The following is a 12,139-nucleotide window of genomic DNA, read 5'->3' on the forward strand; positions in this document are numbered from 1 at the left end:
TATGGGTTAGACCCCCCCCAAGTCTGAGACTTTCACCAGCAGCGTCTCTTAACGTACAGAGTAAGGACGGCCCGACCCTCGTGGGGAAATCTGGCGATCGTTCACCTCACAATCTCACAAAATAAAAGTTCAAAGACATAGATATATGTATATATACTCAAATAGAATCTCCAATATATTAATTTCTGCTTTTACAGTTTCTGCTAAGGTAACACTAAGTTTTGGCAAAACAGTTTCAACACACGTTTAAGAGACCATAATACCACAAAGTTAACCGGCGGGAGGGGCGGGCACAAGGCTGGGGCCGTTAAGGCTTCACGACACGAGCACTAGGACGGGAGCGGGAAGGGGCGCGGGCGGGACTTCACATTGGCCGCTGGGAGGCGGGGCGGCCCCGGGACGGGCCGGGGGCGGCCCCGGGACGGCGGGGCCGGGCTCAGGCCAGGGAGCGGCTGCGGGCGCGCACCAGGTCGTCCAGGCGCGGCTCGAAGTTGCTGGTGGCGATGCGCACCAGAGCGTGCAGGTGCTCCTCGGTGCCGAGCTGGCAGAGGCGCCCCTGGTGCTTCAGGAAGTAGGCGTACGCCTTGTCGGAGATGGCGCTGCTGTCGAAGAGCGAGGCGGCGCGGAAGGTGACCGCCTGCAGCTCCGTGTAGCAGCCCGGCGGCAGCCCCGCGTAGAAGGAGCCCAGGTTCTCCTCGCGGTACTCGCACAGCAGCGTGGAGCTGGACTTCATGCGGATCAGCTCCTCCTGGATGTGCGCCGGCGCGTTCTCCACCGGGAAGCTGAACGGGTCGGCGAACATGTCGAGGTCGCGCTTGACGGCGCACAGGTCCTCGAACTGCTTCTGCAGCCGGGCGTGCAGCCGGGCCAGCGCCTCCTGGTAGCGGTGCGAGGCCAGCAGCTCGCGCCCGGACTGGCCCTGCTGGTCCAGCTCGGCGCAGAGCTCGCGGCTGGCCGGGAAGAGCGAGAGGTCGCCGGCGCTGAGGTGCGCGCGCAGCAGCTGCAGCTTGTCTCCGAAGGCGCAGATGTGGTCCATGACGGTGAAGGCGAAGGTGCCGGGCACGCGCAGCTCGGACGCCAGCTCGGCCAGGTGCCCCTGCATGTCCACCAGGAAGCTCATGTCGCACAGCCAGTCCGGGTCCTGCAGCGGGTCCCGCAGCGCCGCGTTGGGGGGCACGCCCGCCTCGGCCAGGAAGCACTCGAGCTCGCGGCGGAGGGAGAAGACGCGCTTGAGCGCCTTGCCGCGGCGCAGCCAGCTCCCCAGGATCAGCAGGCTGACCTCCCCGCCGTGGTGCAGCTCCGCCTCCTCCAGCAGCATCTTCAGCCCGATCGAGCGCGCGCCCCGGGTGCGCAGCAGCGCCAGCCAGCCGGCCACGGCGTCCACGACCCCGCCCACGTCCAGCTCGCGCGAGCCCATCAGCTCCAGGTGCAGCAAGCCTGCGCAGTGCGGCAGCGGCGAGCTCCCGCCCACGCCCCCGCGCGCCTCGGCCGCGCGGTCCTGCAGCAACTGCACCAAGCCGCAGTCCTCCGCAGTGAGCCACGCCGTGCCCGTGGACGCCACGCCCACCAGCCGGTCCCATGTCAGACCGGCCCGCGCCATGGACTCGGCGATGGCGCGCAGGACCTGCCCCACGGCCGGCTGCACCGCCAGGTTCACCACGGTCAGCAGCTCCTCGTCGATCTCGTAATCCTGGTCCACCCCGCGCACGAAGACCAGCAGGCGGCCATCGGTGCCCACGAAGGCCTGGTCATCGAGGGCCAGGGAGAAGGCCTGGAAGGCGGGGCCGCGCGTCACCAGCTGCGCGTGCAGGTTGCGGGCCAGGCCGAGGGTCTTCTGCGCCAGACTCTCGGGGGACAGGTCTACCTCATCGAGCAGGCGGCAGTGCTCGGGCAGCGCCTCCCGGAGCACGGCTTCCAGGCAGCGGCGCACCAGACCCCCCGCGCCCCACGGGCGCCCGTGGAGGGCCAGCAGGTGCGCGACCCCGAGGCTGGCGCGCACCGCCCGCTCCTCCCGGGACAGCGCGGCAGCCGCCAGCGCGTCCCCGCGCCGCAGTCTCTCCACCAGCGCCGCGCGCTCGCCGCCCGCCGCATACGCCTCGTAGTGCTCGTGCTCCGCTTCGTAGTGGCGCCTCACATCGCGCTCACGCGTGGCCACGATGGGCCGGCGGCATACCAGGCACTCGGCACCCTCACCATCGTCCCGCTCCACCACCAAGTAGCGCTGGGTCCACTCGGGCCGGAACACGTGCTGCTCCTCGGGCTCGGCGCGCCTCCTCTTCGGAGTGGCCCACATCTTGGAGAAGGCCATCGCTGGCGGCTGCCTGGCAGGTCGGTCGGAGAGCGAGAGAGAGAGCTTGGAGCGCACAACCCTTCTCGTCGGATGCCGCCGTCGAATTGGGGGGATCGCGCTGACGTCGGGAGAAGACCCTCCCGAGAAGACGCGCCGCCCGATGCCGATTGGCTGCGCCGGCGTGGTGATTTTTTATTTTAGAAAACGGGGACGGGCCAATCGGGTGGCGGCTGCGGGGGCGCCCGCTTGGGCGGCTCGGCCAATGGGGCGAGAGCCGAGGCGGTCCCTTGATCTTCTCTGCATTTGGGGGAGATCACGAGACCTTACCGAGTAGCGATAGGCATCTGGGCGGTCCAATCGGCTCGCCGTTTCCACACCCGCTGAGGGAAGTCCCTTCAGACCTAGAGCGGAGGATGAGGAAAATCGGGGAAGGTGGAATGTGACCAAATCGGAGGAGGTGATTGGCTGGAAGAGCCGTTTATTCTTACGGATCTGCCTGGCACCCCAGACTAGGCGGAGGGGATTGGCTGAAGGGGGCACTCATTTGCATGGGGCGGCCCGGGAGGCGAACCGGGGCTAAAACGATTGGCTGAGAGAAATTCGTTTGCATAGATCTGCCTGGTTTCCTGAGGGAGACTTCTGGGATTGGTTGGTGGGGGCCTTTTTTTGCTTGGATCAGCCTAGTCCCCGACGCTGGAACGGCGGTGATTGGCTGAGAGGGGCGCTCATTTGCATGAGTCTGCCTAGCTCCCGGACCCTGACTGCGGCGATTGGGCGAGGGGGGCGTCCTTGAGCCGCTTGGCGCGCTCCCGGGTTTTGGCCGCCGCCGTCATGTCTCTGGTGGCCGGGGTGATTAGGCGCCTGGACGAAAAAGTCGTGAACCGCATCGCGGCCGGGGAGGTCATCCAGCGCCCCGCAAACGCCATCAAGGAGATGATTGAGAACTGGTAAATGGAGTTCCGGGTTCGAGTTCGCAGAAGGGGCCGGGGGAGGGGGGAAGAAAAACTTTTGGCCTCCAGTGCGCATGCGCACGGCCCGCTCCCGCGAAAAACTTTTGTGCTGTTTTGAGTTGGCCTGCACGTGGTTGTGCTGGCCGTGGGGCCCCACCCCCGGCGCTCGGGCTGAGGCCGGGGACGAGGGTAACCCTCGGCCCGCGGGAGCGGGGGATCTGCCCCCCCCCCCCGTGTCCCGGGCGGGGGCGGGGGCACCCTTGTCTTCCCCGGGGAAGGGGCTTCCTCTGGGGGCGGCTGCCCGGGCCGGGGATAACTGTCCCCTCCCCCCCCCCCAGGTACCCCCGGGGCTGCTGGGCCGGTGCAGCCTGCGGGCCCAGCGCAGCCTGCGGGCCCAGCGCAGCCTGCGGGCCCAGCGCAGCCTGCGGGCCCAGCGCAGCCTGCGGGCCCAGAGCATGCTGGGAAAGCAAGAACCAGAGATTTCCCCATAGTAAAAACCAAAGAGATCTCCCCAGAAAAAGTAGAAACCAAAGAGATCTTTCCATAGTAAAAACCAGACTCCCCTCCCAGGGAAAGTAAAAACCAGAGAAACCCCCCCCCCAGAAAAAGTAGAAAGCAAAGAGACCTCCCAAAGTAAAAACCAAAGAGACTTCCCCCCAAATTAAAAACCAGAAAGACCCCCCAGAAAAAGAAGGAAGCAAAGAAACCCCCCAAAAGTAAAAACCAAAGAGACCCTAATATAGTAAAAACCAGACTCCCCCTCCCAGGGAAAGTAAAAACCAGAGAGACCCCCCCCCCAAAGGAAAATAAAACCCAGAGACCTTTCCCTACAGTAAAACCAAAAACTCCCCACCAGGAAAGTAACAACCAAAGGCTCCCCACCCCCACACCTGCCTGTGCGAGGGGGAAGGGGTTTACAGCCAGCCGGGTCGGGTGACCTACCCCCACCCCAGAGTCCCTCTTTATACCGGCCAGCTCTTGGTGTGCCCCAGAAGAGCAGGAGGCTCAGAGCTGGTTTCCTTGGGTGATTAACACCCTTGGTCTTGCTGGAGGTCTGGCTTCCCACAGCATCTCTGCCCACCTTCTCCCCGTTCTCTGTAGCTTTACTCCCCCTGGGAAAGGTTTGCCCCCCCCAACATTGTCCGCCCTTGTGAAAAACCACAAAATGTGGGGCTTCCGGCCCCCTCGTGGAGGGGCCTCTTCAGTTATCTTTCCCTGCTTTGTCTGGATCTGCCCCTTGCTCTGCTCGGCTGTTAGGACCGTCTGGCCAGATCCAAGAAGAATGCTTCATTTTAATGTCCATATTTATGTACACATACAGACATGCCTATGTGTGTGCACAAAGATACAGATGTCTCTATCATAACACCAGGTTTCTGACATGGACGTTGGGTTTCTTATTAGCAATAGGCAAAAAAAAGCAATAGGGAATGAGGAAAAAATCGGAGAAGATACCCAATACCTGGAGTTCAGGACCTAATTTGGGCCTTTTCTTGAAGCACATGGATGTTGCTTTTAGTGCCGATTAGAAGGAAGTTTGTTTTTTTAATGACATGAGTCTGATTTCTAAACTTGGAGAAAAATGGAAATCAGCTTTCCATTTTTTATAAACTACAGCTAAACATCAGCATAGGTAATGAGCTTTATTATTTTGTTACTTGAGTCAAATCTGTTTATAACAAGTAGAATTCACTGTCCATCTTTACCAGCTTGGATGCCAAATCCACAAGTATCCAAGTGACTGTTAAAGAAGGAGGCTTGAAGCTGATTCAGATTCAGGACAATGGGACTGGAATCCGGGTAAGTAAAATTCCCCAAGATGACAGTGTTTGACTAGGGCCAAATCAAAGAGACTGAAGAAAAGATTCAGTTTTTTTTTTGTTCTGGGAAACTGGTCTGTAGGCAGTAAAATGCCTACACCTGAAAATGGGTCCATTTTAAAAATTGTACAATTTACTTTGGGATGAAGTATTTGACATATTTAAATTTTAAAAATAGTGACAACCCATCATCCTTAGAAATGACCATTACTGTGGTTCATTTATCACTCTTCCTGACCCCCCTCCCCTTATTTTTTAAATCATTTTAGAAAGAAGACCTGGACATTGTGTGTGAGAGGTTCACTACGAGTAAACTGCAGTCATTTGAAGATCTGGCCTCCATTTCTACCTATGGCTTTCGGGGGGAGGTAAGGTAGAAAGAAAGAACTTGCAGCCTCTTCTGCTGCCGTGATTATTCCCTGACACTGTTCTCCCTTAATGTTTTTCAAGAGATACTTGTAAGGAAAAGAGAAATGTTCTCTTGTGTTAAAATTCATTTGTATCCAGTGAATATATGTGGAACACCTTTGAAATCCTGAGTTGTTCAGGTCTGAGGATTTGTCGGATTTGTGTGGCTTGTGTGAGAATTGGGATTTGTGTGGATCTCGAATGGAGTCATATTTGTGTGCCCAAAGTGCCTTGGGAAATGGGAGTGTCAGGGAGTCTGCTCCTCAATGTGACTTGCACTTGGTGAGGAGGGAAAGCTGGGGGGCTGAGCTTTGGTCCCTGCCCCGGAGCCTTACTGAGAAGGAAGGGGGGGCTGGGAGTCGGAACACCGAGGCAGCTTTGGAGGAGCCTTTTTGTGGAGCCTCACTTAAGTGTTTAGAGTTCCCTTATCCTTACGTTGGCTGCTTATCCATCTCTCTCTCCATCCATCACCGGATGTAACCATGACCTTGGCTTTAGATATGCTAGTGATCAGAATCTGTTTGTGGCCTTGGGCTTCTTGGTAGCCCCTCTGGAACAGGCTGAACACCTTCATTCCATTTCTGGGTTTAAAAACAATTTTTTTTTTATTAGAAACTTAATAAACATCAAACTTTTCATATACAAATAACACAGATAGTGTACATGAAACCACAGTATTTGTAGAGCCAGTCCTTTTAAAAATATATTTAATTTTAATGGTTTTTAAAATTTTAAATTTAAATACAAAATGAGAAAAGAAAAAATATTGCCACATACATAGCAGAACATGAGAGGATTCATATAAAACAAAACATTTCTATCTCAAGAAAATCTATATAATAAATGCTGAACCTTTTTTCTAAGCTGCTGGCTTTTCTTTGCTTACTTGTTGGCTTTCTTTTGTTCTCTCCTGTGCCCTTTTTCTTTGCTTCCCACCCCTCCCCTCTCATCCTAAAGAAGGCAACAATAAGCGTGAAGTATGTATGTCTGTATGGAGCTACATGTGTGTTTATATACATAGCTATCTGTAAACTCACACATATACATTGATACAGATGTGAGATGCTCGTTTCTCCTATCATCTGTTTCTCTGCAGGTAGATAGCATCTTCCTTCATAGGTCCAGGTCTTTTCATGTTTTTCTTAATCAACCAATTTTTCATTCCTATTTCACCCCAGTATTCCAAATCAATCACATCTTGTCTGAGAGATTTTCTATAAAGTTTCCCCCCTTCCCAATTTTCTGTATTCTTTTTATTTATGGCTATATAGATTTTATTTACACAAGCTTTTAATTTAAAATAATGAAAATTAACATTTTTCTACATCAATGATACTTCCCTCCCCCTAAAAGAAAAGAAAAAGACTCCCCCTCCCCAGATATTGGTATCCTGGAAGACAGTCCTGGATACCAGATGCTGGTTACAACTGCCTTCTTAAGCAGTGAGGTGGATTAGGGTAGTTGAAAAATAAGGTGTGGTTGCATTAAAAAAAATCTTTAACCTTTAGTTTTAGAGAGCCTAATTAAAAATCAGTTCCATTGTGGGGGTGTTGTAAATCTGATAGAATTACTGTCTTTAATGGTAAAGGCAAGATAAATAATATGTCAGATAAACTCACCAAGAAAATGACATTTTCATTAGCAGTTTACCGGGGATGAAATTTCTAGCATGACGAAGCATTTGTGAACAATGCAGGGTAACTGTCTTCCTAGAATTCCATATACTGCCAATTAATAAAGGAAAACAAGCTAGATTAAATGTCTGCTACCAAAATTAAAAAAGCAAAACAAAAAAACAAACAAACAATATTTTACCTTATAATATAGTTTAAGGTCTGATACTGCTGAATCTACTCCCTTTAGTATTTTCCCCTGTTTCTTTGAAGGTCTTGATTTTTTGCACTTCAAAATAAAGTTTATTATTTCTTCTCAGTAAATTAAATTTTAGTAATTTAATTGAGATGAAATTGAATCAATAAACTTAATTTAAATAGATTTTAAAAACTATATTGGCTTTACCTTTAACAACCACTGTTACCTGAGTTATTTAGATCTGAGTTTATTTTTTAAAAATGTTTTATGTTTATGTTCATATAGTTCCTATATGTTTTGGCAGGAATGTGTTCAGGTATTTGATACTGCTAGGTATTTTATTTTATTTTATTTTATTTTTTTAATTATAGTAACTTTTTAATGACAGACTCCATGCCAGGGTAATTTAGGTATTTTGAATGATCTAAAATAATATTGAGTAATGTTGCTCACTCTTAGTGTAGTTTCTCTGTTTTTCACTTTTATCAATATGTATTTAATTTAATATCATAGTATTGCCTCTGCTGTGTCCCTGCTGGATTTCCTTTTGTTGTCTTCTGTGCATTTTGGGGTCGCCTCAGTGATCTTTGCTGTCACTCTGCGACTGTTCCCCCGACTCCCCTCCCTCCTCTGCAGTGTGTAGGTATAATGAGACCCCACCTTGTCTGCCGTTTGTACCTGGATTTGATCACCTCCTTGCCCACCGGCCATTGTGCTGAGCAGCGTCTTTCAGGCTTTCGGGGTTCTTTCTCTTGACCTTATGATAGCCATTGTATACCTCATTTTTCTGACTCTGCTGGTATCTTTCTGCCATATTTCATACAGGTCTTCCCAGGTGTCTCTGAAACCATCTCTTTGCTTACAATGCAGTAATGATCCTTAATTTGGTCAGCCATTCCCTGATGGGGGGGGGCACCCCGTTTGTTTCCAGCTGTTTGCTGTAATTTTATATCTTATTTCTTTCCCTTTTGCTGTTGTTTTCACAATCTCTTTGGAACATAGGTCTTGTGGTGAGATTAGTGAGTGAGAAGGGCTGCTTGTTTTAGTGACTCGGACTCCACACGGTTCTGCCAGTGGGAACATGGGTGAGGAGGGCGGGGGGCCTCGGCGCCGTGTTCTGGGGGCTCCGAGCAGCTCCCCGGGGCCGGGTCCCAAGCAGCAGAGGCTTTGTGCAGAGACTGCGGAGACAAAGGCATGAGACCACTTGGAGCAAAGCACCAGTCTGGGCTGATCTCATTTGAGTCTGTTGTCACAGTCCTTACCTTTGCTTTTTAAAATCTGCTTTGTTTACCTTCTCAATGAGGGAGGCGCAAGGATAGGGAAAGGATTTGGAACTCAGAATTTGGGGAGGGGGGAATGTTAAAATTAATTTTACATGTAATTGGGAAAAAATAAAATATTAAATAAAATAAAATCTCAGCTTCTGAAATCTGATGTAGACAGACATGTCTGGAAGGACCTTTATGAGAAAAGCAAAGCCCAGAGTCTGGAGGATACGCTGACTGCACACAGATGAGGGAAAGGGAATGGGGGTGAATGGGCAGAGCCTGGAGCTGATGGTTAACATAAGGAATGGAAATGTCTGCAGTACAGTTCCACTGGCTACAGAGCTGCTGGGGGGCAGCTTTTATTAAAGCTGTATTCTGTATTCTGTAATTTCACAAATTCTGAGTTTTAAGAAACTCCAAATCTGTGAAATGACAGAATCGGTTGAAAACCAGCCTGATTCTGTCCCAGGGTCTCAGGCTGGGGCAGACCCCACACCTTGTGAATTTCTCTGGTCCAGAGCCGGGTGGGACATCTGGGCTTCCTTAAAAGGGATCCCTCCCCAGGCCTGAGGGCCCAGGGGTCCCTGTCCCTGAGGGGTCCTGCTCTAGGGCGTGCCTCTGTGGGTAGGAAGTGAACCCCAAAGGCCCCCCCTGGCCTGGCCTGGAAGCCGGCTTTTGGGGGGGGCCTCCTGATCTGATCCTGCACCCACATGGATGGGCTTGCTTAAAACGGGAAGTTGGTGAGAGTGTTAATGTCTAAATGCAGGTCCTCCTGCTTTGTTACACACGGAGGAGGGGCGGGAGCCCCATTTCTCGTGTTACCAGATGTGCCTTCCCCACCCCTAGTGTCCTTGGGTTCAGGGGGCCCTCCCAGGCTGCTTTGTCACCAGACCTGGGAAGGACAGCGGAGTTGGGGCCGGCACACGGTGCTTGGGGTTCCAGAGTGGGATCAGTCCTGGCGGGCGGCCCTCACTGCCCACCGTCAGGGAGGGCAAAGCTTTGGGCCCGGGGGTGCCCTGACAGGCCTGGGGCGCAAAGCTGGTCCCTGGCCGCAGACGCTTCTCCCTTTCTCCCGCAGGCCTTGGCCAGTATAAGCCACGTGGCTCATGTGACTGTGACCACGAAGACGTCGGAGGCCAAGTGCGCCTACAGGTGCGTTGGGTTCCCAGCCAGAGGCGGGTCTGGCCGTCCCCACCTTCCCAAAGCTGCTCGTGGCTATTTCAGAGCCCCACACCTCGCCACCTTTTCTCTGTGACTCCTTGGCCTTCTCTTGCCCAGCCCCAGGTCCCATGCCCGGCTGCTTGAAAGCTAGCTGGCATATAGTAGGCGCCAAATAAGTGCTCCCTAACTGACCTCACCCTCCATAGCTTTGGCTCTGAGTGGCCGAGCTAACTGAGCCCCAAGGCTGGGATATGGGGCTAGAGCAGGAATGCCCCCTTAGGAATCCAGAAAATAGTCTGTCTTCATAGCTTATCTGTACATTACAGTTGTAGCTTGGAGGGGCCCAGGAAAGCTAGTTCTGTCCCTCTCTGCTTGTTCTGCATTCTGTAATAAGTCTGGGCAGGATGGGCTCATGTGTCTCTGGATCCTCAGCATCCAGGACAGCTGCTTGTAGGGGGAGGGGATAAAAATGTCTGTTAGATCTTCTCAAACTTTGGGTTGTGACTCAGATTCCCAGAGGCCCCCTTTTTGTCTTTGGTTTTTGAGGCTGGAGGAGGGGGTGTGGGGATAAATCGGACAGGGGCCCCAAATCTCCATTCAATCAGCAGTCATCCAACATTTGCCACGGGCCAGACATTTGGAAGATTCGCGTGGCCCTTGGGTGTGGGAAATGAGTGAGATGCTGACAGGATTGGGAAGATGGCATGCTTTTCCTGTGGGAGGGAAGGCCGCCATCCTCAGCCTGCTGGGCACTCAGGACCCCTCCTCTTTTCTCCGCTCAGAGCAAGCTACTCGGATGGAAAACTCAAAGCGCCTCCTAAGCCATGTGCGGGGAACCAGGGGACCCAGATCACGGTAAGGCCGGGCCAGGCAGTCACCTCCCTGGGTGAAAGGTGTGACCTCCAGGGTGCAGGGGGGCAAGGGGCACTTGAAACCATTTCCCTCCCATGGGGCTCCAGGGAAGGGGGGCCCAGCCGCTGCTGGTCCAGCCCTGCCACCTCACAGTTTTGAGATGGTACCTAGAGCTCTCAGCGCCTCAGTTTCCAACTCCATATTCCTGACGTTTGGACTAGGTGATCTCCTTCCGGGTCTAAGACAGTGTAGGAGAAGCGAGTCAGATTTATCAGCATTCCAGTCATTACCCCATTGGTTTGTGGTCAAAGAGTATGAACAGGCAGTTTTCTGATGAAGATATAGGAAAAAAAGCTTGAAATCACTGTTGATGAGAGAAGTGCAAATTAAAACAACTCTGAGGTTCCATCTCACATCTCTCAGGCTGGCTAAAACAATAGAAGGGGAAAGGGATGAGTGTTGGAGGGATGGAGCAGAGTTCTAGACCAGGATTTGGGAGGAGTTATGAATTGATCCAACCATTTGGAACTAGGCCCAAAGGCAATTGAGCTGTCCAGCAGAACTGGGCCTGTACTTCAGAGAGATAAACAAACAAAAAGGAAAAGGACCCACATGTACAAAAATATTTATAACAGGTCTTTTAGTGGTGGCAAAGAATCGGAAATTGAAGGGGTGCCCACCCAGTGCCCACAGGTATATGAGTTGTGCTAGATGATTATTAATGGACTATTTCTGTGCTATAATAAATGATGGGCAGGATGCTCTCAGAAAAACCTGGGAAGACTTACATGAAATAGTGCAAAGTGAAATGGCTGAAATGTAGAGAACGTGGTACATGGTAACAATATCAACAGTCATCACCTGTGAGTGACTTAGCTAGTCTCAGCAATATGGTGATCTGAGAAGACTGAAATGATGAAAAATGTACCCACCTCCAGAGAAAGAACTGAGGGAGCTTAGCTCAAGGAGCAAATGGAAGCATACTTTTTTTTACTTTATTTTTCTTGGTCTTTGGGGGCCTGCAACTTGGCTAATAGGGTAATATGTTTTGCATGATTGTGCAGACATAATCTATATCAAATTACTTGCCTTCTCAAGGAGGGGAGGGTGAGAATTTGGAACTTAACATTTTTTAAAATGAATGTTAAAAATGGTTCTTATAATTAGGGAAACAAAAAACAAGCAAGGCAGTGGGGTGCCATAGGAAGCTTGTGGATTCCGGGTCCACTTCCAGTCTCAGCCCCGCCACTTCATCGGTGTGACTTTGGGCCGTGTGCTTCTCCCCGATGCCTGCCTTAACCACAGAATGAGGAGGGGGTGGCTGAGATGCCCACAATGGCAACACCGTCTGCCTTGATCCTCGTGGTCCTTTTCTTTTTTCTCACTTAATAGTGTTTTATTTTTTCCCCAGTTACTTATAAAGATAGCTTCCAATTTCACTTTTGGAAGATTTTGAATTTCCAATTTTTTTTTCTTCCCTTCTTCCCCAAGACAGCAAGTAATCCAATACAGGTTGTATATGTACAGTCAATTTAAACATGTTTCCATATTAGTCACACTGTGAAAAGAAAAATCAAC

General features: G+C 51.6%; 2 protein-coding genes across 2 annotated transcripts in view; one reads left to right on the forward strand and one right to left on the reverse strand.

Moving 5' to 3' along the window:
• Positions 1–436: 436 nt before the first annotated feature.
• Positions 437–3,123, reverse strand: EPM2AIP1 (EPM2A interacting protein 1). Its single transcript, XM_031962349.1, has 3 exons — positions 3,053–3,123; positions 2,618–2,786; positions 437–2,461 (listed from the first exon to the last, which is right to left on the reverse strand). Exons 1-3 carry the CDS (start codon positions 3,121–3,123, stop codon positions 437–439), a joined length of 2,265 nt encoding a protein of 754 aa, XP_031818209.1.
• Positions 2,504–12,139, forward strand: part of MLH1 (mutL homolog 1) — a 45,541-nt gene continuing 35,905 nt past the window's right edge. The window contains exons 1-5 of the mRNA XM_031952508.1: positions 2,504–3,237; positions 4,950–5,040; positions 5,330–5,428; positions 9,627–9,700; positions 10,492–10,564. Coding sequence (XP_031808368.1) covers positions 3,122–3,237; positions 4,950–5,040; positions 5,330–5,428; positions 9,627–9,700; positions 10,492–10,564 — 453 coding nt within the window. The 5' untranslated portion in view covers positions 2,504–3,121. The remainder of the gene's footprint in view (positions 3,238–4,949; positions 5,041–5,329; positions 5,429–9,626; positions 9,701–10,491; positions 10,565–12,139) is intronic.

Source organism: Sarcophilus harrisii, chromosome 1 (assembly GCF_902635505.1).
Source record: "Sarcophilus harrisii chromosome 1, mSarHar1.11, whole genome shotgun sequence".
Lineage (NCBI taxonomy): Eukaryota > Metazoa > Chordata > Mammalia > Dasyuromorphia > Dasyuridae > Sarcophilus > Sarcophilus harrisii.